Source organism: Chelonoidis abingdonii, chromosome 6 (genome assembly GCF_003597395.2).
Source record: "Chelonoidis abingdonii isolate Lonesome George chromosome 6, CheloAbing_2.0, whole genome shotgun sequence".
Taxonomy (NCBI): Eukaryota; Metazoa; Chordata; order Testudines; family Testudinidae; genus Chelonoidis; species Chelonoidis abingdonii.
In genome coordinates this window covers 93,461,041-93,488,674 of record NC_133774.1, presented here as the reverse complement: position 1 = coordinate 93,488,674, position 27,634 = coordinate 93,461,041, and the positions used below count along the sequence as shown (strand labels likewise).

At 40.7% G+C, this 27,634-nt stretch overlaps 1 protein-coding gene across 4 annotated transcripts in view; it reads right to left on the bottom strand.

Moving 5' to 3' along the window:
• Window positions 1-1,855: 1,855 nt before the first annotated feature.
• Window positions 1,856-27,634, bottom strand: part of UBQLN1 (ubiquilin 1) — a 42,763-nt gene continuing 16,984 nt past the window's right edge. The window contains exons 2-11 of one of the 4 annotated variants that reach the window (XM_032785994.2): window positions 25,118-25,269; window positions 20,907-21,025; window positions 19,420-19,682; window positions 18,392-18,550; window positions 17,372-17,615; window positions 12,793-12,935; window positions 11,603-11,686; window positions 5,993-6,108; window positions 4,812-4,968; window positions 1,856-3,043 (exon numbers count right to left, since the gene is read on the bottom strand). In XM_032785994.2, coding sequence (XP_032641885.1) covers window positions 2,888-3,043; window positions 4,812-4,968; window positions 5,993-6,108; window positions 11,603-11,686; window positions 12,793-12,935; window positions 17,372-17,615; window positions 18,392-18,550; window positions 19,420-19,682; window positions 20,907-21,025; window positions 25,118-25,269 — 1,593 coding nt within the window. In that variant the 3' untranslated portion in view covers window positions 1,856-2,887. The remainder of the gene's footprint in view (window positions 3,044-4,811; window positions 4,969-5,992; window positions 6,109-11,602; window positions 11,687-12,792; window positions 12,936-17,371; window positions 17,616-18,391; window positions 18,551-19,419; window positions 19,683-20,906; window positions 21,026-25,117; window positions 25,270-27,634) is intronic. The other 3 variants (XM_032785995.2, XM_032785997.2, XM_032785996.2) reach the window with 3 other exon arrangements.

The window sequence follows — 27,634 nt, the reverse complement described above, 5'->3', positions numbered from 1 at the left end:
AAAAACTAGGCTCCCTGCAACACATGTACAAAATGGTCAAGTGTTACAGCACTGTTTGTGAGCAGGAGACTGCTAGGACTTGTGTTTTTGATAAGTGGAAACGTATATGCCTCAAAATATCAAAGTTGGCCCAGCTTTCAAGGTAAACCCTTGAGCCTACCAGCTTCAACCTCATCATTTTAAACATAAGAACAGCCATACTGGGTCAGACTAAAGGTCCATCTAGCTAAGTATCCCGTCTTCTGACAGTGACCAAGGCCAACTGCCCCAGAAGGAATGAAAAGAACATCAACTGATCCATCCCCCATTGCCCATTCCCAGCCTCAAGCAAACAGAGGGTAGGGACACCATCCCAAGAGAATTTGAAGCAGAAGCAAGACTCCCTTTGGTAGGTTATAAAGAAATCATCATCCAGCCATAACTTAAAACCTATATATTTGTGACCTCCATGGAGAGCTCATACAATTTGAACTTAATGCTTTATACTTCTTTCAGTGAATTTGAGGCTTTGGAACAGAGTTCATTTTCCTCTCTTTGACAGTTATTTTTAAATTAATTTTATTAAAATGTCGAGATATTTTAACAGTTTTTGATTTTCAGTTCAAGTCCTCTGAACTACCTACTTTCTTTAAGACCATTGAAATCAAGGAATGAAAGCCCAGAATCACTAGTCACTTGAAAATCTTGGCTAATAGTAACTAACAAAGTGGGGTGGTTATATAGGCAACTTGCTATATCTTCACTAACTCCCTCTAAATAGCATCTGAAGAGATGCCTTTTCCACAGATTGAGTAAAAGATTTAAATTGAAGATTCCCAAAGATTCAGATTAAGGTATGGGAAGAAAACCCCTTAGTTGTCTATTTTCTAAGATGAACAGTCCCAGTCTTGTTACTCTCTCTTTATATGGAAGTTGTTGCATATCCCTAATCATTTTTGTTGCTCTTCCAGTTCTAATGTATCTTTGAGCTAGGACAACTAGAACTGCACACAGTATTCAAGAAGTAGGTGTACCATGCATTTATAAGTGGCATTTATAATAACTTATTATCCACCCTTTCCTAATGGTTCCTTACACTGTTCATTTTTATTCCCACTGCACATTGAGCAGATGTTGTGAGCAAAGAGGTTTTCTTGAGCTTTTCCCAGCACTGTGCATCAGCTGTAATTGAACAATTTACTTATTAGTGCCAAAGTTCAACTAAAATGTTTACCATCCAGGAAAGGTGCAAGTCAGAGCATCACATTCTCTTGCGATTTGCTCTAACAACATTAGAAGATTTCAGTTTTATAACCAAGTGATTTAAATACAGAGTATCTAATCTCATTTTGCTGTTTATTTTTCAAAATTCTTTTGGTTCATCTTCCTTGGTGAACTTTGAATCTATGAACTGTGTTTGGAAGGATAAGTTTAACCTGTTTCCCATCACCTTTTAAAGTAAATCACATTTATACTCAACACCAAAGGAAGTGATTGTTTACATGATTTGATAAAATGTAATGCTGAGATTAAAGTGAATAATCTTCAACTACTAACATGTAAATTTGACATAACAGGACCCAGAAGGGATGTATCATCCAAGCCAGAACCAGTTTGCTAAACAGGATATAAACAGTCGAGTATGCTTTCTCTTATCCAGTGTTACATTTTACCTACTGTAAGGGTAGTCCTTATACTTCTGATTTCCCTTACTTTCCCTCTCACCTTTATAATCCAAACATTGTTTATTAATCCCAGTCAAAAGATAAAAATGTGTATGGTGCTCCAAATGTTTCCCTTAAAGGCCAAACATCAAGATGTTTCACTTTTCTGTAAGTTTAAGAATCAGCAATTGTGCAAAAACACTTGAGACAAATTGCTCAAAGAATTTTTAATTCATTTATTACCTGTGCACAAGAGAAATAACTACCAATAAAAACTCAAAAGATATACAGTATTTTTACATGGTGGTTAAAAGTAATTAGAATATCACGACACTGTCAGTGAAAGTAATTCTTCCAATTACAAATCATAATGCATGTTAGAATCTCAATGAGAGAAGCCAAAAAGCCTTAGAAGCAGTTTCAGAGCATACAGTAGTGCTCCTTCAATCTGCAAAAAGATTAAGATAATTTACAGTCAATCCTTGTGAATACTGAGACAATGTAGGTTTCTGTACAGTTAGATGTAGATTTAGAGATAATTAGATCAATAATTCTAGCATATTTTAAATGAATTTGCCTAAACTCTTCTGCTGAGAGATGTTTACCAAAGATGCTCAAAGTTTCTGCACTAGAAATGTGTCAATTTTATTTCTTCTGGATTTTTTTGGTTACATAGATTCATTCTATTGCAACGTGCAAATTTCTAGATGTGAGCTGTTTCCAACATGTATATTGTGTGTATATTTTATACAAATAAAAGCAAAAATGACAGATAAATCAAATGGTATAAATCTTACAGCATTTTGCTAGCAAAAAATACATGCTGAAGTCACAAAAAGCAGTATTGGTACCCACAAATTACAGCTTAATTTAATTTGTTTCCTTTTTAATAATTTGTATTCTACATAAATTACTACCCAAAGCTAATGTTTAAGTAGTAAATAAATTGGACAATTGTAGGTCTGACAAATCCTGTTCATTCAACTGTAAAAGATGATACTTGTTTCAACAAAATCACAATAAATGCTGAAGAGAAGTGTTTGATGCATGCAACAACTGTGAATGAAAAAGCATTGATTCCCACTGTCCAAAGAAAACTACTGCACTCCACCTTAAAATGCATCAGACTGGGTTTAGTTATAACAAGACAATCCCAAGAGGCAGAATGAAATAAAGCAAGTATTTTAAAGATTTAAGAGCTGTTATCAAAAATAAATTACATTTTTCAAATTAAAGAAATGTTGCTATGATGGTTGGGAGCCCAGTAGCCTTTCAATAGCTGCATTGATATCTCCTCCTGTTGCTATTAGAGCTTGTAAATTTGCTTCACGGTTCAAAAACCCCATTGCACTGAGCTGCTCCAGTTGTTGCTGAAATCTGACTTCTGGATTTTGTAACTGCTAAAGAGAGGACAATTTATTTCAAGCTGTAGACACAGGCTTAATACAAATACTGTGAAGAAATTGTACTAGATGATTAAAATACATCTGATTCTATTCTGCAGTTTGGCTTGGTGTATTTCTGCAACTAAAGTTTCCTTTAAACCTCCAAAACTGGAGAGCAAAATGGAAGTGCTTGAACAACTGCAACTGAATAGCATCCTTCTCCGAGGACAGTCTGCTGACTGGTTTAACAACAACCCTGTACTAAAAGTCGATTGTTTCTGAAGTGACTACAGGAAGTGCTTGCAAAGCAAGATAATCTGATTGAGAATCATTTCCTTAAAATAGTTCCTTCAAAGTGTCATTAATAGATTGTTCTTGTAAGTGAAATGAAGAGTTAAATCCAATGATGCTAGTCTTCAGAGATTTTTAATGAACTCATTGTTGGTTACAGAATGTGATGAGGCACAGTAAAGTTATCCCTGTTAGTGGCATATCACCTTTATAATTTCTAAAGGCTTTTAAAAAGGTCAAGAAGTATTTGAAGTTTGCAGTTTTATAACAGAAACTGAACAGCTGTGCTCCTGCTCCCACATAATTAGTGGGAGAACTCCTACTGACTACGATGGCACAGGATTGAGTCCTTACAAACTTCTGATGGTTAGACAGATTCTTTGAAATCATTTTAGTTGTAAGTAACAGTACCTTTAACATGGGTATTTTAAAACAACAAGGCCAAAGAAACGAAATTTCTTGCTGTTTCCAGAAGTTGTCATTCCAAGAGTTCTTTAACTCCAGTTTTGGCAGATAAGCAACAAAGGAAAAACTGTTTTTCAAATACTAGGTTTTAAAGAGTGAACACAGTTACAAGAGTTAGTGACCAACCCATAAAAATACAAAAACTTTTTTTGTTCACTCTTAAGGCTGCCATTCTATCTTGATTTTAGCTATTAAGCCCATGTTCAAGTATTACCGCACAGATGGTATGGCTATTCTCAACTCCCTACACTACCTAAGTAATAAGGGAAAATTAAATGGACACAAAAAATTCTCTTATCCAATATTTTTATCTATTTTGCCTATTTACTATTTGTTACTTGGAACACTCAGTTTAACTGATTAAGCAAACACATTTTGCTCTGATTTCTAGTTTGTATGCATTTTGCAGAATGTTATCTATAGTGAGTATCCTTTGTCTGTATAGGTCCTTGATATCGCAATTAGGCTGACAAATATTTTGAAGATAAAATGTTACTTTACAAACAAGAATTAGCAGAAATCTTAGGGGCTACTGAGTACCTGAAACAACAACAACTTGAAATGAACTAGATTGCAATAAAAGCAGTACCCAAATAAATAATTTTATAGCTTTTGTCAGTCTAAGTTTGCTCTTTGTACTATTAAGGACATTTGGGAGAAACTTCTACCACCATCTCAGTCTTCCACACCAATACAATACAAATGACACCTACACAAATTGAAATAGCTTAAAAAAAACCAAACAACCCTGATTGGGCAGAGGCATAAGTGAAAGGCTTAACATTGACACGATCTGTGCACGTTAACAACTCAAGGGCTAATGGTCCCCAAATTTTTCCAGCATTTATTTTAACATCTGGGAAAATAACAGTTTTCTAGCCTGGTCCACTCATCCATCCATGAGCCAGCAGTATTAAGCATGTTTTTTTTCAAGTACTTTCTCCTAACTGCACCTTTCAGCCTACATTGATAAATCAAATATTAGATACATCTTAAAGTTTTAGGATTTAGCCATCTGCTACCTTACCTGAGCATTTGCACCAGCAAGTGCCTGCAACATTTGCTGAACAAACTGTTGGTGACCAGATTCAGCAACTCCTGAGGCTGGACTTGTATTTTCACTGGGGACGGAGCTAGGTACAGTTGTTCCTGTGCTTCCTAATCCCCCTACTCCAGGATTAAATCTGCAGAGATGAGGAACAGCAATGTTAACTTATTTTTGTATTAAAGTTGATCATATACTGTTACTCCTCCCCCCACCAATTGTCTCACTGGAATTCTATGGATATCAGTGGGAATGGAGAATGTGCATTTAATGTAAATAAAGCATCCAAACACAGTAAGATCCATTATAAATAGGGCCCGACCAAGTTCCCGGTCCACTTTGGTCAATTTCACGGTCATAGGATTTTAAAAATGGTAAGTTTCATAATTTCAGCTATTTAACTTTGAAATTGCACTATGTTGTAACTGTAGGGGCCCTGACCCAAAAAGGAGTTGGGGGGGGGAGGGGAAGGAAGGTCACAAGGTTATTGTGGGGGAGGACTTGTGGTACTGCTATCCTTACTTCTACACTGCTGCTGGTGGCAGTGCTGCCTTCAGAGCTGGAGAGCAGCAGCTCCTGGCCAGGAGCTCAGCTCTGAAGACCGAGCTGTCAGGAGCAGCAGCACAGAAGTAATGATGGCACATTATGGTATTGCCACCCTTACTTCTGCATTGCTGCATGCAGAGCTGGGCCCTCAGTCAGCAGCCACCATTCTCCAGCCACTCAGCTCTGAAGGCAGCGCAGAAGTAAGGGTGGCAATATCGCAGCCCCCCCCAAAATAGCCTTGCAACTCCCCCTGCAACTCCCTTTTGGGTCAGAACCCCCAACTTGAGAAACACTAGTCTCCCTTGTTAAATCTGTATAGGGTAAAAGCACAAAAAAGACTAGATTTCCTGGTCCGTGATGCATTTTTCATGGCCATAGAGTTAGTAGGGCCCTAATTATAAACATTAGCATTAACAATTTTTAAGGGGAAAAAAAAGTAGGAGATGCCTAAAATAAAAGCTGTTTAGTAAACTGAAGATGGCGTTTGTGTGGAACAACCTGTGCAACTGGACAAGCTTCTAAATTTAAAGCAGCAAGACAAAAAGCTGACACACAAACCAAACAGATTTAAAATAAATAAGTAAAAAAATGTACAAGTTTGTTGGGCCAGTTCTTACCCTGGTATAAGCCCTGGTGCTTCTGTTGCTAATGTCTGCAAGCCCTGTTGAATTTGTAGTAAAGCTTGCATTGCTCTAGGGTTTGACATTGCCGACAGCGTGTCCGGGTTCTGCATCTAAGAAAAGGAAAAACTCGTTATACAACTGAAACATGTTGTTAATCTTCATCACTGTTTTCTGTAGTGAACCCACCCCCTCAACACCTACTATTGCTCATCTTTTTATTCTAATACCTCTCTGCACCCTTCTTGTGATGGTTCCCTCTTTTGCAGTAACAGCTCCACCAAGACCTTTTAAGTATGGGGAAGAGTGACAGATAAGGAAACATCCTCAAAAAAATGTTACTGTATGAAATGCAAAGCTTACATATTATTGCGGGCGAGGATTGCAAGTAACTTCTTGGGGGGATATGATGTAAGACCAGGGAGTTCAAAGGACTATACTGAGATTATGCCAGACAAGAATGGATTTTCTGTGCCAATAAGGGTGAACTGAATTACCTAGGGAATCCTGAGGGAAACATTAATGCAAATTACTCACTTCCGGTGATGCAAAAACTCAGCTTTTTGAAGCTATACCCCAAAAAGAGGGTGATTGTCTTCTGACTATCTGGTCCTGGAGGCTAATGGCCTGAGCTGTATAGTAACACGATGACCTGCCGAGTCTGAGTTCTGAGACTGTTATATACTTGTAACCAGAGGAAAAACCAGATGTGGGTTTTGAAGGACTGACATCTACCAGAGCCCGAAGTTGGAGCTCGAGTGATCTCTGGTAACTTTTTAGCATGCATGTAGGTTCTTCTATTGTTTTTGAACATTTTTTCTGCAATGCTTTTATCTTAAGAATAAATGTGCTTACTTATATGGAGCTGTGTGGTCATTTATAATAGCAGGCACTATATTGGGCACAGCTTTTGGAGAGCAAGCAAGGCACAGATGCTGGCTTTAGGCAGCCTGGCTTGCTAGGAATATCAGTGTACATTAGAGAGCTGTGCAGCTGTAACATCCCAGGACAGGAGGGAGAGAGATGTGGATCTCTGCCCAGAGAGTTGACAGCTGAGGCGCTGGAAGCCTAGAGGGAGTGCCTTTGGTGGACCACCAGGGGATGGGGGGAGAAGGATAAAAGTGCAATTGGCCTGAATTATGACAAGCAGTACTCTAGAAGCACTGTTTCTCACTATTCTTCCAGTGAAATATATCATTTGACATATATGAACTTCAGAACAGGACTGTTATTAAGTTCAGACTTTGCAAGTGTATGCCCACTACACCCTCTCTGCATTGTCTATAGTGTCATAGCATTCATGTACATAAGTAGGCTGATATCTAGATGATGCATACAGTCTGATGTATACACTTATGATGGCTGGATCAAGTTCCTCTTCACCTGCTGGAACATCTGAACCTGTAGCTTTCACAACTATTGATTAGCACAAGACAAATCCTGAGATCTGAAAATCTCTAGACATTGCGAAGTTTCAAATATGAAACTGAAGTTCATGGCTTTGGCCCATCTCTTATTAGAACAACTGCCAAAAGCAAAAGGTGAAATCTTGCAATGACTTTTGAGTAACAATCTTTGTCTAAGGGTACGTCTACACTACGGGATTATTCTAATTTTACATAAACTGGTTTTATAAACCAGATTGTATAAAGTCGAGTGCACGCAGCCACACTAAGCATATTAATTCGGTGGTGTGCGTCCATGGTCCGAGGCTAGCGTCAATTTCCAGAGCGTTGCACTGTTGGTAGCTATTCCATAGCTATCCCATAGTTCCCGCAGTCTCCTCTGCCCCTTAGAATTCTGGGTTGAGAGCCCAGTGGCTGATGGGGCAAAAATCATTGTCCGCGGGTGGTTCTGGGTAAATGTCGTCAGTCATTCCTTTCCTCCGGGAAAGCAACGGCAGACAATCATTTCGCGCCCTTTTTCCCTGGATTGCCCTGGCAGACGCCATAGCACGGCAACCATGGAGCCCGTTCAGCTTTTTTTTTTTTTTTTTTTTACAGTCACCGTATGTGTACTGGATGCCGCGGACAGAGGCGATACTCCAGCGCTACACAGCAGCATTCATTTGCTTTTGCATGATAGCAGAGACGGTTATCAGTCGTTCTGTACATCCGTCTGCTGCTGGGGTAAATTGGCAATGAGATGACGGTTATCTGTCCCTCTGTACTGTCTGCTGCTATCATGGGTGCCCCTGGCTGAGATCGGCCGGGGGCGCAAAAGCAAAACTGGGAATGACTCCCCTGAAGTCAATCCCTCCTTTAATGGTTTCTAAAAATAGTCAGTCCTGCCTAGAATATGGGGCAAGTGTACTAGAGAACCAGTGTATCAGAGAGCACAGTGCTCTGTGTCAGATCCCGCAGAAATGATGAGCTACAATGCCATTCACGGGGGGTGCCCCTGCAACAACCCACACCCGTTGCTTCCCTCCTCCCCCAACCTTCCTGGCTACCGTGGCAGTGTCCCCCCCATTGTGTCATCGAAGTTATAAAGAATGCAGGAATAAGAAACAGTGAGTTTGTTAGTGAGATAAAATGAGGGGAGGCAGCCTCCCGGGCTATGACAGTCCAGGCAGGACATTAAGCGGTGTGGGGGAGAGGAGCCCAGCATCCCACTGCTATGATAGTCCAGGCAGTACAGAATCTTTTCTTTACACAGGAAAGGGAGGGGGGCTGATGGAGCTCAGCCCCCCCAGTTGCTATGATGAAGACGGTTACCAGCCGTTCTGTACCATCTACTGGAATGACCAGGAAGTCATTCCTATTTTTACCCAGGCGCCCCTGGCCAGCCTCACCTGAAGGCCAGCCAGGAGCACTCACGGCACTGAGGGGTGATAAGGACGGATACCAGTCCTACTGCACCATCTGCCACCGCGGGAGGGGAGAGGAGCGAATACTGCGCTTCACTGCTGCAGCATCGCGTCTACCAGCAGCATTCAGTAGACATAGGGTGTGCATTGAAAGAAGTCAAGAAACGATTTCTTTCCCTTTCTTTCATTGGTGGGGGAGTAAATTGAGGAGCTATTCCTGAACCACGCTGGACAATGTGTTTGACCCTACAGGCATTGGGAGCTCAGCCAAGAATGCAAATACTTTTCGGAGACTGCTGTGGACTGTGGGATAGCTGGAGTCCTCAGTACCCCCCTCCCCCTCCATGAGCATCCATTTGAGTCTCTGGCTTTCCGTTACGCTTGTCACGCAGCACTGTGTAGCCTGGAGATTTTTTTTCAAACGCTTTGGCATTTTCGTCTTCTGTAACGGAGCTTTGATAGAACAGATTTGTTTCCCCATACAGCGATCAGATCCAGTATCTCCTGTACGGTCCATGCTGGAGCTCTTTTTGGATTTGGGACTGCATTGCCACCCGTGCTGATCAGAGCTCCACGCTGGGCAACAGGAAATGAAAATCTAAATTTCGTGGGGCTTTTCCTGTTTACCTACCTGGCCACAGCATCCGAGTTCAGATTGCTGTCCAGAGCGGTCACAGTGGTGCACTGTGGGATACCGCCCGGAGGCCAATACTTGTCGATTTGCGGCCACACTAACCCTAATCCGATTGGTAATACCAATTTTAGCGCTACTCCTCTCGTTGGGGAGGAGTACAGAAACCGATTTAAAGAGCCCTTTATAGCGATATAAAGGGCCTTGTAGTGTGGACGGGTACAGCGTTAAATCGGTTTAATGCTGCTAAAATCGGTTTAAACGCGCAGTGTAGACCAGGCCTAAGATTCAAACTCTTGGGGGTTACAATGAAGACAGCATACTCATTTACCATTTGGATGATCACCTAATGGATCCTAAAATGAGGCTAGCTTAGTATTGGGTTGTGCTATTTATCATCTTGTTTTTAATGTTACAATGGATTGCTACCGGCTTTTTGATGCACACTGCGCTTCAAAAGGAAGTGGCTGAAAATTACGACATGCCAACAACTATTTCCTTCTGTGTTTTGAGATTGTGGTACTCCTTTCCTCTTAGGGAAAGGGGTCTAGTTTTAAAGTCCACACTTGAAGACCAACAAAAGCAAAGCGTTTCAAGAAGGCCCTACCAGAAGTGGCTGCTCCTCTAACCATTCTTATTGGGTGATGTAGTATAGGATAAAAATTATAAAAATCCTACCATGTTAGGTTCCTAACCACCCTGTTTTCCCGTTTTTCCCTTAGGCTCTCCCTACATTACAATAAAAACACCCATGGCAGCTGACTCAGGCTCAGAGGGCTCGGGCTGTGGGGCTATAAAATTGCAGTGTAGATGTTGGGGCTCAGGCTGGAGTCTGGGCTCTGCAACCCTTGCATGGATCAGGCCAAGTTGTCAGCTTCCAAAAATGCAGAACAGGATCTGGAGAAAAATTCTAAATCTTCTTTGGTTAAAGTTCAGGCCAGTAACGCTCAGTGAGATATTAGAAGTGTAATAGGCCCTTCATGCCCACAATATGTCTTTTAGATAGGTCGGGGAAGACCAGAGGAAGAGAGCTAGATCCACAGCTGGTGAAATTTTTCAGTGTCTCTGAGGAAGAACCCATGCCAACTTCTGTAAAGTAAGCTGCTACACACTCTTTGCTTAGCAAAACATAATGTTGACAACTGGTCTATCATCTAGTGTCCACAGTCTGAGTTCTGCTATAATAGAAAAGACAGACAATTCAGAGCACCTAGATGTCTTAGATTTCCTTACTCCTGTTAATCTGGTACAGACCTGAGTATAGATCAGAAAGTATATTGATGGATGAAGATCTCTCTCAAAAGCAGATAGGGCTGCACACAGCTGTGTGTGTTCTTCCTTGCCAAGCACTCCCACAGAGTAGAACTATGCAATTGCCCATTATCCCAAAAGACACAGTCACAACAATTGCCATGGGATTCTGTCTCCCCTTCCCTCCCCTCTAGAGGATTAGTGCAGAAATATGGGCTGCAGTGCTTTTAGCTCTGCATCTCCATCTCACCTACTCAGTCAGTGGTTTGAATACCTGACTCAGCCTCTGTGGAGACTGAAAAAATGGATGAGAGTGAGGTGGCTAAAGCTCAATCCAGATAAAAGTAAGGTTATCTTATCTGACATATGCAATCTGGTCAAGCCAAGCCAGCGCATTCTTATCAAACATGTTCAAGGCACGAAGACCTCCAGGAAGCTCAGTTATGGTACAGTTCTCAACAATATGGGTCATGGTTTGTGGCTGTACACACTGACACAGTGGACACTCATTCAGGGCACACTATCAGGCCTCTATCTTTTAGGCAGGGGAAGGCAAACCAAGAGCTCATGTTAGTGGTGGAAGAAAAGGGGTTTGATTTAATATTTGCAAAGTAGCACAAGGAAAAGCTAGAAAAACTGTACTCTGGAAACAAAGCAGCAGAAGCAATACTTATCTTCTAAGAGGCGTGAAACTTTGGGACAAACGAGAATGAGGAGGTGAATCTGATGAATTAGCTATTTACAAGTATTTAAATCAATAAAAGCCCAACCTCCAATTGAAGCTAGAGTTTGCAGTAGAATCACAGACCAGGGTTATGCTTTCAACTCCGGACCAAAGCAAGACCACATGTTTGCAATTCGGCTAACGCTACATGCAAGATGTTCACTGACAACAGTTAGCCTCTCTTTTACTCACTTGTTGAAGGAAAGTTGGGAGTTGTTGTCTCATTTGTTCCTGAAGCTGAGGATTTCCAGCAAATAAGGGATTATTCAGCATCATCTATGGGGCAAATGTTCAATTTTAGCTGCAAATACTAAATGCACTAAATAAAGCTGCTCCCCGCCCCCCCAGCAGGTGATTTAGTGCAACTTATATATTCAGTACATTTATAATTAACTGTTTTACGTTACAATTAGGAACCAGAAATCTTTTAAATGACCACATTGTCTTCCTTCACTTCCTGTCCCAAACCAACTTCTGGTAGACATCCAGTCATCTAACACTGGACAAAGTGGGATGTTTTATTTTTTAAATCCAAATAGAAGTGCCAGATATTTGCATAAACTTTCCTTTGAGAGAGAGACTGAAGAGGATGAACAGGATAAGACTTGCATACTACAAAGTTGAGACTGTTCCCGTATGCACACATTCAGTGTGTCCAAAAAGCCAGTGAAGCTCCCCTGATAAGTTTTTTTTTTTTTTTTTTTTTAAAGCATGAGATACTTTTCATTCACGCCACACATCTAACCTGTGCTGACACGTTAGAAGCTGAACCCATAGGCATATTTGCACCATAAGCGATATTAGGAAAAGACCATGCCACCAGTCATAAAGTTGTAATAGTATTTGCACTTACACAGCCAATGAAGCTGTACAGGAAGGCCAAAGCTGAAGAATGAAGATACAAGTGCTATGATCACACTGACAACCTGAACAATTAACTCCTAAAATCAGTTTGGGGCTACATTTACCAGTGGCCCTGCCTACAAGTTTGAGACTAACTTTTCAAGGTAGTTCCTATATGAGGTCACCTTTACGGTTTTTAAAATGTTTCACACTAAAGTACACAAAAAAATTTCAGCTCCAGTGGTTGTTCTATCCGTTTAACTTTGGTTCACCTAAGGTTCTGAGCCAAGTGATTTTGCAGTCTGCTCTGCAGTCTTGCCCAGAGGAATGTCAATGCTCAGTGTTTAGCTCTATCCTGCAGTTAGACTCAGGAGGTTGACTGTCAAGATGTCTAATGAGGCACTGGAGAAGCATTTTAATAGGCTAGTAGGTGTTGGTGTTAGCACATAAAATTGTCACTTTGTTGTGACAATAGTTATTGCATGAATTTGCAATACCTCTCTTTTCATTCAGTACATACAATACATAGGTGCATTTACCTGTGCTGCAAGATCAGGGTTCTGGCTCAGTGACTGCATCATGCTTCTCATATAGGGTGCAGACAACATGTTCTGCATAAGCTGTGGATTTTCTGTTATCTGCTGCAACAAACTCTGCATTCCTGGAGTGTTGAACATACCAGCTTAAAAAGTAGATATGGCCACTTTAGCAATTCATAAGCATGAAAATAGTGATAGATGCATTTTCATTTAATTATAAATATGGTGTTGAGTGCATAACACATTTCCATAATTTAACATGAGAGAGTAATTACTGTCTATAATGGACATCAGCTACCACTCATCTCAAGAAGCGTTTCCACTTTTAACTCATAATCCGGAGGTAGAGAACCTATGGCCCTCGGGGCAGATTCAGCACCCTGCTTAATTTCATCTGGCCGTGACAAGTCTCGGTGCCGCAGGCCAGAAGCACTGAGCCTCTGTGCCGCCTTGCAGGGGACTCACCCCGCTGCGGAGTGAAGCAGGGGTTGCCAGGCCTGGCAAAAGTCCAGTCGGCGGCGCAGCAGGGCTAAGGCAGGCTCCTTGCCTGCCCAGGCTCCGTGCAACTTCCGGAAGCAGTTGGCATGTCCCTGTGGCCCCCAGGTGCAGGGGCGATCAGGGAAGCTCCGCCAGGAACTGCGGCCAATGGAAGCTGTTGGGGCAGTGCCTGTGGGCATGGGCAGCATGCACTGTGCAAAGCCATCTGGTCACACCTCCGCCTAGGGCTGGACATGCTGTCTGCTTCCAGGAGCTGCATGGAACCAGGAAGCCTGCCTTAGCCCCACTGCGCTACCAACCAGGAGCTGCCTGGCAGAGCCTGCGCCCCAAACTCCCTCCCGCACCCCAACCCTCTGTCGCAGGTTGGAACCCCCTCCTGCACCCTAACTCCCTCCCAGACTCTGCACCTCCACCTGCATCCCAACCCCCGCCACCTCCTGCACTATGAACCCCTCATTTCTGGCCCTACCCCAGAGCCCACACCTCCAGCTGGAGCCCTCACCCCCCCGCATCTCAAACCCTTGCGGCACCCCCTCCTGAAGCCGGCACCTCACACCTCCTCCTGCACCCCAACCGTCTGGCCCAGCCCTGAGCCTGCTCCAAAGCCCTTGGCCTCCGCTCAGAGCCCTCTCCTGCACCCCAAATCCCTCATTCCCAGCCCCACCCCAGAGCCAGTATCCCCAGCCAGAACCCGCACCCCAACCCTCTGCCCCAGCCCAGTGAAAGTGAAAGAGGGTGGGGGAGAGCAAATGACTAAGGAAGGGAGGCTAGAGTGAGTGGGGGTGGGGCCTCAGTGAGTGGGGAAGGGGGGTGGGTGTTTGGTTTTGTGCAATTAGAAAGCTGGCAACCCTACGGGAAGCCCCGGGGCTTAGGGCTGTGTGGGGTCCTCAATATTTTTTTTTTTTTTCCTGTGGGTCAATGGCCCCTGATAGAAAAAAGGTTCCCCACCCCTATCATAATCAAATGGAAGAGATGCTCAGTGTTTAAACATTTTACAAGTAACTAGCACATAACTGCAACAAATAGCTCAAGAGCAAATCCCCTTTTTTGGGAAGACAGATTTCAAAATGAAAATTAGGTTCTAATAGCAGCAGAAAACACTGTTACTCACCTTCTCGTAACTGTCGTTCTTCGAGATGTGTTGTTCATGTCTACTCCAACAAGGTGTGCGCGCACGCATGTGCATGAGAGCTGGAAGATTAAGGAGGAACTGGAGGGGGGGGGGGGCAGGTCAGCAGGGCTGTATATTGAGCGCCATGAAGGTGAGACTCCAGAGGGTGTCCAGGCCGACCCCCACAGAGGCTGCTAGGGAAAAATCTTCCAGCTACCGTGCATATGCGCATGCACACACCTGATAGGAACTGACATGAACAAGCAGTTAAAGAACTGGCTGTCAAACTAATAAGGGCACTTCTCAAAATTGTTCACTCTCCATAATTCTTTTAAACCACTCAGAAAACCTGATTATCCTACCACAAATGGTACCAAAACTTCTAGAACTGTGTCCAGTCACACCCTTCCAGTCTTACAGAGGCCTCCTGCACACAGTTTTGGAGCTGTGTCTTCAAATGTTAATGTACATCTCTTCAGTTATTCATTCTAGTCATTCCTTCACCATCTCATCACGTGCTATCACTACAAAGTCAGATCCAGCATGCCTCTTCCCATACCTTGTACAGGAAGAATGTGGTGTGCTTTTTGGGTACCCTGAATAATCTACCAACATTAGTAAGCTTGCAAACAGCTCCAAAGAGAAGTCAACTTCCAAAGCTGTGCAAGAGCACTTCAAACAAGTTCTTCCTTAACCTGCAAAACTTCAGTTTGTAACCAACTGAGTTATATGAGTGTGGAGTTGACACTGAAACCAAGATATTCTACTTTCCATTTTGCACACTTATTCAAAAACTTTACCTAGTTTTTGAAATTATTCTCTGGCAAAAAAAGGTTTATATGCCAAATTTTTCCCTGATTTAAATTTTCACCTGATTCAAATTTTCACATCTAAGTTTAATACTCATATCCAAAGACTTAGAAGTCATACTGAAAGATATGTACTAGTTAAATCAGCATGAATTGAAACAAATTTGAAACTTTCACAATTGAAAAAAACAAAACAAAAACAAGATTATCTTGGATATCTAAACTATAGACATTTGAGTTATATTACTAAATCCTAATTTAGGGTAATTCCATTTTATTGGGGGGGGGGTGTTTCTTGTCTACGTTTTGCCATACTTCTGTGGTGGAACACAGCACTGGTATAACACAGAAGTGGCTGCAACGGATCTTTCTGTACCTCCCACTCTGCTCTTGTGTCTGTCCTCGTCTCCCTCCCTACGTTTATCCCCCTTAACATGGGCCTCTCTACCCTAACCAGTCTGTCCCAGAAGACTGCCCCAGCCTTCTTCCTCTTTGCACAAGAGCAAGTCAGGCTCTCTCCCTCTCCATGCTACCTGAGAACCAGCAGGAGCATCACTGAGAGCACAAGAGTCTCCCTGCTCTGCTCTGGTGCATGGAGCCACACACAATGTCCCTTGGCCTACAGCATAGAGTAATTACCAGCAATGTCAGCCCCTGCAACCTGGGGATGCTGCATGTTTAGTAACTCTGTGGGATGGGGCATACTAAGTGAAAATGAAATCTTCAGTGAATACTGCTGCCAGCCACTAACAGATTTACGAGCATGATTTAAGTGCAAATTATTTGCAAAGACTTGTAATTTGGAAAATTTTTTGCTGTTTTCACAGGAATCACAAAAAAAAAATCCCTTATAATAGAGTGATCACTTTATCTCTGCTCCAAAGCACAGAAATACTAGGGCTTCAAGGAAGAGAATAAAATATTTTATTTTTAACATGAGTTAACCATGTTTTCCCTGGCTCATTCTCAGAAATGGAGAAAAATTTTTGCTGAAAACCTTTTAAAAATTCAGTGTTAGATTGAAAATGTCTATGCTGGTGTTGGACTAAACTGTTAATATGGCAAAGTTATAGGCAACTGAAAACAAGGTTTTATAATGTGAAATGTTCAACAACCTTCATTAGAAGCCTTGATACCAGCAACAACAACAATATAATTTTATCTAAACAAGTACTTTCTTATTTTCCCTTCTTATTACAATGTATCTTTTGCCTTTGTATTGCAGCAAATCCTGTTTTCCTCCAAATCTATACCAAAGTAGTTGAGATAGACTGATTCTGATCTCCACTCTGCCAGAGATATTAACCTGCATCGACTACTTATTACATTTTCAAACAAGCACCTTTGTGCTCTCTTCCATGGTGGCTTTCACACACGAGAGGGGATCCACTAAACTACTTCATTGTCCTTAAACTCTTGTTTGCTGTGTTGCCTACAGAAAACTTGGTATCAGTAAGTAGAGCTGGGCTGCTGAGACTCATGTGCATCATGCTGATTGCTATTTTCTTGTTTCCATGGGCTTTTCCTGTCTATTATGTCCACCCTTTGTTTCTTGACTTAGATTTAGACTGCAAGCTCTTGGAAGCACAGACAACTTTTTGTTGTGTGTTTCTGCAGTTCCTAGCACAAGGAAGCTGTGGGTTCATGACTGGGACTCCCACGTACCATGATAATACAAATAAACTGGCTGAAGTTGGGGCATTACTATTACAATTTCTAATATTGGTTTATTTAACACATTCACATTTCACTCCTCTGTTTACATGGTAAAATTTCAGATCTCACATGAACTCCAGATGTCCTTTTAGGTAAGTCGGAAAGATTGAGAGGCTGTATCTAACAATATCTCATTCAATACCTACCTTACCGGACTTTTGCACTCTGTCTAGTGTGCAGAATGTCGTTAATTTGTCTAGTGAGTCTGTACTTTTAGTGTTATTTTAGCAGATTTGTGGCTCCTCTTAGTATTCTTGAGATAAGTTTACTTTGCATGTTTGTTTTCCTACATAGGACTTTGATACTAGTAAAGAGAGCTATGCAAGTAAATATTAGTAACACTAAATTAAGTAATTTAAACAATTTTCCAACACAAAAATGTCTGTCATTTCAACAATTTCTTGCATAGGGGCAAGTAAATACAATTCTATCATAATGAACATACCTCCTACTCCGGGTCCCAGATTAGGCATGGTTGAGGCTGGTCCTGTACTGGTTGTGGTGCTATTTCCAACACTACTACTGCCCCCACTTTCGCCACTGTTGCTGCTACTGCTTGTGGAATTCTGAGAACTGGACTGAGGAGCCCAAGGATTTGGTAAAGGGTCTCTATTTTCTGTACGAGATGGCTGATTTTCCCCACCTGAAGATGCATTGCTTACTAAGGAAGCAAATGGGTTACCTCCAAACTACAAAGGAGGAAAAACAAGGAATACCATCTATTAAAACCATCAATTTTATCTCTGCTAGAAATGACAGATTGAGACATATGCAAAAATTACAAACTTGAAGACTACTGATCCTGAGAGCAGTTTAACTATATTCACCATCCTCAAACCAGTTTCATGGCAGAATAATCAGCTCTTTTGAGATGCTAATCTTAAAAACGGACATTAAAAAAAAAAAAATCACATCTCTGAAAATGTACCTTACTATAGCAAAACACACCCAGGATTTCAGGCTGAAAGTAGTTAGGGAAAAATCTATTTTGTTAACTTGGTGCATTTGTCACTTTTCTTACAGTGAAACTGATTATATATTTCCAGCATATTCATTTTCTCTCTTGTTGAAAAGACTTAAGAAAAGCAGCAAAAAAAGACTTCCGAAACTGTTCATCAAGAATCTAAGATAGAATTTCCTGAATCTATTTAAAGAGTACTTTTAAAAACTTTTAGGAATGTAAGTCAATTTCAGAAAAATTCAAATTAAGAGTGTTCCTTTATGAAACAGCACATGCCATAATCACTGACTTTCAGATATGCCACAAAACTAAGAAACAAAAACTTTACTCTTTCAGGGTTGGGAGTTGGGATTTCTGCAGCCCTACTTCTACAAGTGGAAACAGAAAGTGCAGTGACTTCTAGCACCTAATTACATTTTCTTGAATGCTTGTTTAAACAGTGCATAATTTCCTTCACTCCCGAGACAATGATTTAATATTAGGTTGTATGTAGCCATTTCTCACCTGCTCTTGGGCTGCATTCAACATTGGCTCCTGAATATCTGTGTACATGCGGCGCAAGGCATTGTATCCACCTGGGATACTCTCAAGGTTGCTCAAGGCTCGGTCTTGGTTTCTCATCATTTCCTGCATCATTGCAGGGTTTCTTGCAAGTTCTAGTGTCTAAGCAAGCGGAACATTTAATCTGTATTAGTAAAAAATACATTCTCAAGCAAAAATAATCTGAAGCAGTGTCTCAATTATAACAACTATTTATAGATTATCCAGCCCGCTGCAGTTTAGTTTGAACTGCTGTTAGAGCAAGAATTTTTCTTGTTGGAATCATTAGAAAGTTAAGTCAACTGAATTTTCATTTACAATTTTGATAAAATGGCTAAATTTTGAAAGTTTAGTTATATAGCATTGATACATTCATATTGTTTATATGGTACTGGACAGCAGAAAGAAAAGAAGACACAGAAAGGTATGTCCAAGTTCATTTCTATTCAAATTATTGTTTCAACTCAGAAATAGAGTATACTGCTTCCAAATAGGAACCATTAGAAATAAATACCTGGTTTCTCAAATCCACAGTATCCATTAGTTTGCGTCTTAAAAGCCTCTATTCTGTAGACGTATATCAGCAGCTTTCAACTGCATTTAAAATCTGACTGAAGTACTAAAAGTTAGATTAAAACAGGGTTGTTTTTTTTTGCAAGTACAGCAACCCTCCTTTCTCAATGAAAATAGGAGATCTGAAGTGCACACAAATTCTGTCATAGTTTAATTTCAGAAAATTTAGTTATGTAATCCTGAAATACTCTCCAGGGAATATTATAGATTATTTAACATTAAAAGACAACACACTGAACTATTTCAGACATTAGTGACCAGAAAAAAAAAAATCAACAGTATTTGCCTAGAGTAACATTCTATGAGTTTTCCTATACGATCCTAAATTTCTCAGCAATACTTCAAACACTCAAGTTAGCATATTTAATTTTATTAAAGAATTTTAAAGTTTATTAATTTACAGAGAATTTTCAACATACTTGTCTCATTATATCTGGATTATTAAGCATGTGACTGATCTCTGGATTTCGCTGTATCAACTGCTGCATTTGAGGATTGGCCATAATTAACTGCCTCATCAGGTCAGGATTTGAAAGCATGCTCTGAACAAAGGGATTTTCCATTATCTGAACCATCATTTCCGGGTTGGACATGAGCTGTCGCTGCATCTGACTTTGTAACTCTGAAAAGTTAGATGTATTCAGGCCCAGGCTACTCAGACCTGCAAGTCCTCCAAGGCCACCTTGGGTTTGGGTTTCGTGGGGGGGGGAGGAGGAGGAGGAGGAGGAGAGAGAAAAAAATAATTGAACTTTCTGCTTTTAGTACATTTCTAAATCAATTTAATCCAGACTTTTCTTAAATACAAAATACTTTAATGTATCACCCACATTTCCAGACAATGCGAAACAGTGGGAATTCCATCCTTCCTAGATACTAAAAAGAGTCCTTTCTCCAGTGTCTTGTTTTAATAATGAATACATTTGGCTAACAACCAATACTTCGGATAAGACATACATGTCATTACCACTCTAGTAATGTTGATGTCTGTGCCCCCAAGATTTCAAAAATTTCTTCCTTTTAAACCATGCAATATATACATACATGTCTCAAGAGTACATTTGCAGAAGGAGTTACTTAAAATTTAACTGAGAGTAAGTCAAAGATAGCATTACAATACAGTATATTTTCCTTTTTTTGTGATAAAACAGAACTCTTCCCACTTCCTAATGCATCAGGTAAAATAGTTTTCTACAATCTTCACGCTGCCTCAATTGCATAACTGACCCCAAAATTGTGACACCCAAGCTCACTTGTGAGATTTGAGCCACTTTAAATCCATAACACCATAACAGCAAATGCTTACTAAGTTTAACTTTTTTATTCTATTCATTTTTCAGAAAATGGAGAAAGAGGGCCTGAATCACCAGTGCTAAGTCTGGTGCGGTTAGCAGGAGAAAAACCACTTTTCAACTGCAGAAAAGGAGCCTGTCTGTGCTTGGAAAACATATGCTCTGGAAGAGAAGGTAAGATAGAGCTATTAGGCCCAGTGATTCTATTTGGTCAGAGAAGCATGCTTGTAGGTGGGGTAGCAGTTTCATCACAGTTGTTCACAATCTGGTTGACACTAGGGTCCCAAGTTCTGCAGTACCCTCACTCCTTGGACCAATCAAGATACACTGTAGAGTATGCACAGCTCACAGGGAGCTCTCTAATTTTCACATTACCAGTAATGCTGGAATGAAACACCAGCTGCACCTTGCTATTTGCTCATGTGCTATATATGAAGCAGTAGCATACGTGGAATACTCTTATGCAAGATTTTCCACAGAGGAAGATTTCAAGGAAATAAGATTCCTGCATTAGAATGCTGAAATTAAACCCTTTCCTCTAAATGTCTAGCACATGGGCTGTAACAACTAATGGAAGGACAGTGTTCTTAACCCACGAAGTTAGCAAAGAATCGTACCCAAACCAAAAGGGCTGCTGTTTGTTGAGGCTGGTGTGGAGGTACTACTACTGCTTGATGTCGATGTGGTAGAAGTATTCCCTGTGGTGTTTGTTTGCTGTACTGGATGATCTTGTGATCTGAAAAATAAAGTTAAAACTATAAACCACTTTACTGAGGCAATTTAAAAGATTTCTGGAACAATCCAGAGACAATTTAGCATGAAATAACCAGAATATAAATTATGACTATTCTCACATAGTGTGTCAATACCATTATTTAAATATGGACACCAAGTAATCTGGCTTTTTTTTTTTTTTTAAAATAAAAGAACACGCTTTGGCTATTTCTGCCCAACTGGATATTAAACTCGTATCACCGGCCCAGACAAAAAACAGAATCTCAAGATTCTCCAGGACAATCTCTAAAAGGAAAGATTTAAACTCTAATAGGGTTAAAAAGGTGATTGTGCATGTTTTATCATTCCAAACTCATGTTTTCACTGAGATCCCAAACCCCACCCCTCACTGCAGCTGGAACCATGAGTAGGATTTCAGCCAGTCTCTGAAGCAATGAACACAGTACCACAGCCATTATTTCTGACAAGTTTCAGTTGTTTTCTGAGCAATAGCAGGTACCAATCCATTTCCCTTCCCACTGTTATCCTGGCCAAACATTGGAAGTAAACTGAGACACAAAACCATCCAGACATCCAAATTATCTGACAGTGCAAAGTAAAACCCTGTCCTACCTAACCATTTCTGTTAGGAGCACTGTGGGAATTCCAATCTGGTGAATGCCAATTGTGGATACAAATGTAAACAGTCTACAGCCAATACAAACAAAACAGTCATTTCGAGTTCCAAGTGTTGTGACATGTATGCAAACTACTGCCTATTCAAAGTTAGAACTCTTCAGAAAATGGGAGCACAATTATGTAAACCTGGCTAAGTTGACCAAGTCTGTTCCCAAACTTAGTCATGGCAGATTTCTCATTTTCAGTGTCAGGATAGCAGTTCTGCACTTCATGGATCAGCTCAGCTTTGGACAGGTCAATCTGTCCTTTGCTGAAATTATCTGGACCAGTCCCAAAAATGTGAACACACTGACTCACAGGAAATTAGACATGAGATAGCCTCACTTCTAACAGTACAAATCCCATCTCAACAACATCAGTATGAAGTTGTTCCTGAAGAAACCAAATCGGTACAGGGAGGGACTCAACATTTGGACATGCAAGCATTTCAAAGCCCATTCCTAATTGCAGATTTGTCCCTGAACTGTCACCAGGCCTGTGAAATCCAGAGGCTGGTTATTATCCAACAGTCCCTGCAATGCTTACTCTCAACTGGGATTCTGGGGTCTGCTGAGGTTGTTTTGTGCCATGGATACCACAATTTCATCCATAAAGTCCAGCTTTCATGTCAGCTCAGATCATGCCATTTTCTGGCTGACAAATCCTAGCCACCAGAACGGTGATATCTTGGATCCTATCATGGCACAGGAATGCTTGCAGTTGAACTGTGTTTTGCAGGGCTTTTATGTACTCCATGTATTGGCTAAGGACAAGTTTAGATTTAAATAGCTTAAGCATAAACCAAAGCAATGTGAACATACTAGTGGTGAGAATGAAGATATCCTCCAAAGCAGGATCCCTGATCAGCCATTCATCCAAATAGAGCAACATGTACTCCCAAACTCTGCAAGCAGGCTTTTAGTGAGAAGAATACAGCACTGATGTCAGGCCAGAGAAAACTGCTATTCCTACAATCTGAGATACTTAACGTGCTAGGGAAGAACCATTCATCCATGAGATCCACAGCATAGTCAGTTGCCTTTTCCTAGAAGAACCGTGATGGTACACAAGGTGACTACAACGAATTCTTCCTTGACTAATTATGATTCTGTTCTGAGATCCGGCATAAGCCTTTTGTCTCTGACTCATGAAACATCCGAAATTCTTTTTCACTCTGTGGCACAAGCCAAAAGAGATTGGTTCTTCAGTAGCATATCTTCCTGATAAAACAGTGCCCGAGTGCTTTCCAGAGACAGAAGCAGTCATGTAATTTGGAGGCTTTTATGAAAGCCTAATCATGTAGCCCCAAACAGGATCCATGTCTGATGTGATGAAGGTCACCAGATAGTAAGAGACTCAGCTGGGCTACAGCAAGTGGTACACTGACTGTATGCACTGATGCCTTTTTACACGCCTTTGTTTTTTGATAATTGTTCAGAGGGAGCTTAGGATCCTTGGCTTCTGCTACCGTTGAAGCTGCGCACCACCTACAGGGCATACAGATCTCTCCTGAAAACCAACCTGAAGGGGAACTTTTCTGAAATTCTTCCTTTTTCCCCTACTTTTGAGGGGTGCTCCAGAAGATCTCACTGTGGCCTGTCTCTCCTTTGCCTTCTGCATAGCTATCTCCACCTATTCCACTAACAGGTTCTCTCCAACATAAGGAGTCTCCTTGGTCTTTCAATAGACTTACTGGTGGAACCCACAGTCCACCAGCCAAAAGGACCTATGGATATCCACCGATGACAGGAGCCTCATCACCATCAAAAGTTATTCATGTTAGCTCTCCATTCCAGTCTACATCCTCATACATATTTCTTGATGGAAACCTCAACTTCAAGGGTGATGGCTTTGGACACTTTAAAGGTGAAACTACCCCACTAGAGGACACTGGGTTTATGCTCACTCAGGTGGTGCAGATAGAGTCTTGGTATTCATTAGCTTTCGCCATCTCAGTCTTCTGCTTTAATTTTTTTACCCTTCAAAGCACTCTAGCCCAGCCTTGCACAAGATACACAGGAGTGCTCTTAGAAAAGGTGAGACTGGAAATCTTCCACCTAGCCACGTGCGGCCAGGAGTGGGAACCCTGGATCACATCCTCTCAGCTGCTTCTGGTGCAGTTCACTGTTGCAGAAGGTAAGGAATATTCCTGGAGCACTGCTTACATACACCCTGGACAACTGCAATGGAACTGCCCTCCGCTGCACAAAAGGCCTGTGAAAGCAGCCATATGTTTCTATGATTAGACAATATTAAATTGTCTTGGCTAAAGAAAATATATGATTTGCACTTTGTACAAAGTGGAGGTGGTTAGCAGTTGTGGGAAGGCCTTGAAAAATAGTATGCTTAGTTGAAAATACTGGGCTTGGAATGTGGCTTAACTAGAAAAACTGAACCTGGAAGGTACCTGATAAAACAGGTGAAAAGTCTTGAAGAAGCCACCCCAATCAAATATAAATTCATAAAGCAGTGACTAGTCACATAGGTTCTGATATATAATGTAAGAAGGGTAACTCAGAAGGTTCATTACTAATACCTGCTGTCCAGCTGAAGCCAGCCAACATGGATTTGAACGTTCTCAGTCTAGTCCTGTAGTAAGTACCTCAACAATGCTTATAACTGCATGTTACTGTGTTTGTATGATTGCTTAGGCATTTAAGGCACATTTGGAGCAGCTGTATAAATAGCATTCGGCCTTTGAATTTAATAAAGAAATTTAAGATTAAACTGATGTCCTGGTAATACCTGTATTATCAAGAAAAATAATTCCAATAGGGCTTCTGCGCTATACTTGGAGATTGACTTAAAAGTAAACAATACAGCTGATGTGTTCATCTTTTGCAGATACTTTTCTGCCATTTGGGCATGGTTTGAAGTTGCTAAACAGGCTGCCTTCATCCTGGAGAGGTGAAAACTGAAACATCTTAGAAGCTATGGGGCAACAAACAATGTTGGTGTTCAGCACTCAAGTGCCAGGATTGAGTGCCCAAAGAATAGAAGTTGTTTTTTTTTTTTTTTACTATTAGCAACCTAAACACATCTACAAGGGAGGAACATGGCAAACAATACCCATGAAAAGTGCACTATGACTGTAGAGGCCCAGCTCCTGCAAGGAGTTTTCACTGACTGAAGTCAAGGAGGAGCTGACTGGAAAGTTCTAAGTGCAGTGGTGAAGTTCAGAAGGTGGCACATGACTGCCAAGAGAGGAGGATGACACTCACACTATCCTGCTATTGCAGCCTTTAGGGAACAAAAAACTCCAAGAGTTTGCAGATTTCCACCTATGTTTTTGCAAGGAACCTCAGGACCAGGAGTATTTTTTTTTTTTTAGCCAGATGTAGTAATTGCACAACAAGAGTTGTCTAATTTGGAAACGAGAATGTTTATTTGGTTTCTTACAGCTAAAGAACAGAAAACAGCTTATCAGAAAGGTTACCTGTTTTGTGTTTTGATGACAAGGTGAACAGTGAGTCCATCGTGAATCCCATGCTGGGTCAGAGTATCTTGATCTTTTAAAATTTTTCCAGCAAATATTAATACAAGTTGATCGGTGTGGGACTTGAAACGCTTAGAGATTTCTTCCTTAAACTAGATATTAGGGAAAAAAATGTGATTATGTGTAAATCAGTGCATTAACTATTCTATTTTAAATAACTTTTGAGATTTGGTGAAGTTATTTTGCGCACGATTACTATTAAGTTTCAAGTTTATACAATATATGCCCTCTATTAAATGCTTCCTCAGCTTTTTATTTTTGACAATAATTATGAAGTCAGATCATTCCTATTTGTACATTCAAAACAGTTAAACAGTATGTCAATCAATAGTGTTAGAAAATGATTAACTTTAAATAGTTTCATGCAACAGCCTCATATACAACAAAAGCTTAAATGCCAAGGAATGAGAGAAAAAGATAACCAAAATCTTTTTTAATTATAGCTTCTCTCATATAATTTTGTATAGGCGTATATGTAAGAGGTGTAACTCTTATTAAGACCTGTAACAGATGTAAGTATTTGAAAATAGCATTTTCACACAGAGTAAAACCCATTTTTGACAATGCAGTATTAACATAATGTTAAGCTTGTTACAACCTAACAAAAGGAAGCATTTCCAGTGTTCTTATATCATCGCCACGTACTGAAATGGGGTCAAATTTCCTATAGTCAAAGCACACATAAGAGAACCATAGCTAAGCTGAGCTAATGCTACCATGGCCATTTAACTCGGTTTTCTTGCTCTTACGGGGGTTATACAGCACACTATTTTGAAATACTTCTGTGCAGTGTATCATTTCACTGCTTAACTTCTGTAAATGATACTATGCATTAGCTTTACAGGACTGGTGTGTTATTTACAAAGTTATGGAAAGCAGTTATGACAGATATAGCAATTTCCTGCATATCCTTGGGAGATCTTAAGTTTAGGTATCTTTGAGGTCCATTGTATGAAATGCAAAGTTTATATATTATTGTGGGACAGGATTGAATGTAACCTGGGGGAGAGGGACAGGAGGATGTGATGGGATGCCTGGAATTTCAAAAGACTCTGTGCCAGACAAAAACGGACTTTTCCATCAATAAGTGTTAGGTATTCCCCAGGAAATCCATTTAAGGGAGAGGTTAATGCAAATTCTGCACCTCTGTTTAGAAAAATCCGGCTTGCTTGGAATATCACAGTATTGGCAAAGACCAGGAAGGAGAGAAACGCAGATATCTGCCCAAGAGAGGTGACAACTGAAGGGCTGGGAGCCCGGAGTGGGTGCCCTTGGTGGACCACAGACGGGGGAAAACACAGGTGAAATTGCCTTGAACTGGGATAGCTGTTGCATATGTTTTTACTTGTCTTAAGTTTATATTCTTATCACCAGAAAAAAAATTATAGAACGCATTTAAAGAAATCAGGCAAAAGAACAGGAATGACTCAGTGGAACTGATAGTGAAATGCAACATTTTCAACATCTAGATCACTAGTTCTAATTAGCAGTGACCAAAGTTTGTTTGCATCCTATGACTATGTTGTCGCTTCAACCTAATTGTACTGAACATACCTCCACACCACAAAACAAAAACAAAACATACAACTAATAGCACAAAAGCCATCTTTTATTTGCAGTCTCAGCAAACAGAATGACAAGGCAAGCTAACTATTTTGCACTCTGCCCTCCAGAAGTGATCCTTACAGGCCATGGTTGCAGCAAGCTTGGGCTACATAAGCAAGCTTGGACTGCCATCTGTCTGTGCTCCATCTATTCTGTGGATGGGTGCTATACTGACAGTACCTCATTAACGTAATAAATGTATTTAATTTTAAAGTAAGAGAAAAGGAAGATATTTTAACAGGCTGATTACATATTGTGAAAAAAATCAAACATTTCGATTTATTTCTTGATTTAAGGATTAAGCCTTCAAGCTAAACTGCTTGGAAGATTTTAGGCTTTTAAAAATCTTTCAGAAGCTTGCCTTTTTTTTTATTATTGATATGATCAATTTAATTTTAAAGAAATCATGTTCTAAGTGTACCTCCAGCTAGAAGTGAATTCTCATTCCACGCAAGACTCCAAGATACTGATCCTGAAATGAGTGATTCATTTATACTGTTGTAGCACCTACAGGCCAACCAAGTCAAGTCCCATTGTGCTAGAGACTGTATAAACACAGAAAGTGACAGTACCTACTCCAAAGAGTTTGCAATCTGACAAAAAACACCAAGAGAAAAGATGGATGAGACAAACAAGAAGGTAGTGTTGTAGCAGTGAAGGCAAGAAAACTGTGCCTACACAAAGCTTTATTAAGTCAACAGAGCTCTTCACATGCGGAACTCATTTCAGGATGAGGGTCTAAAACAGGGGTCGGCAACCTTTCAGAACTGGTGTGCCGAGTCTTCATTTATTCACTCTAATTTAAGGTTTCGCGTGCCGGTCATACATTTTAATGTTTTTTAGAAGGTCTCT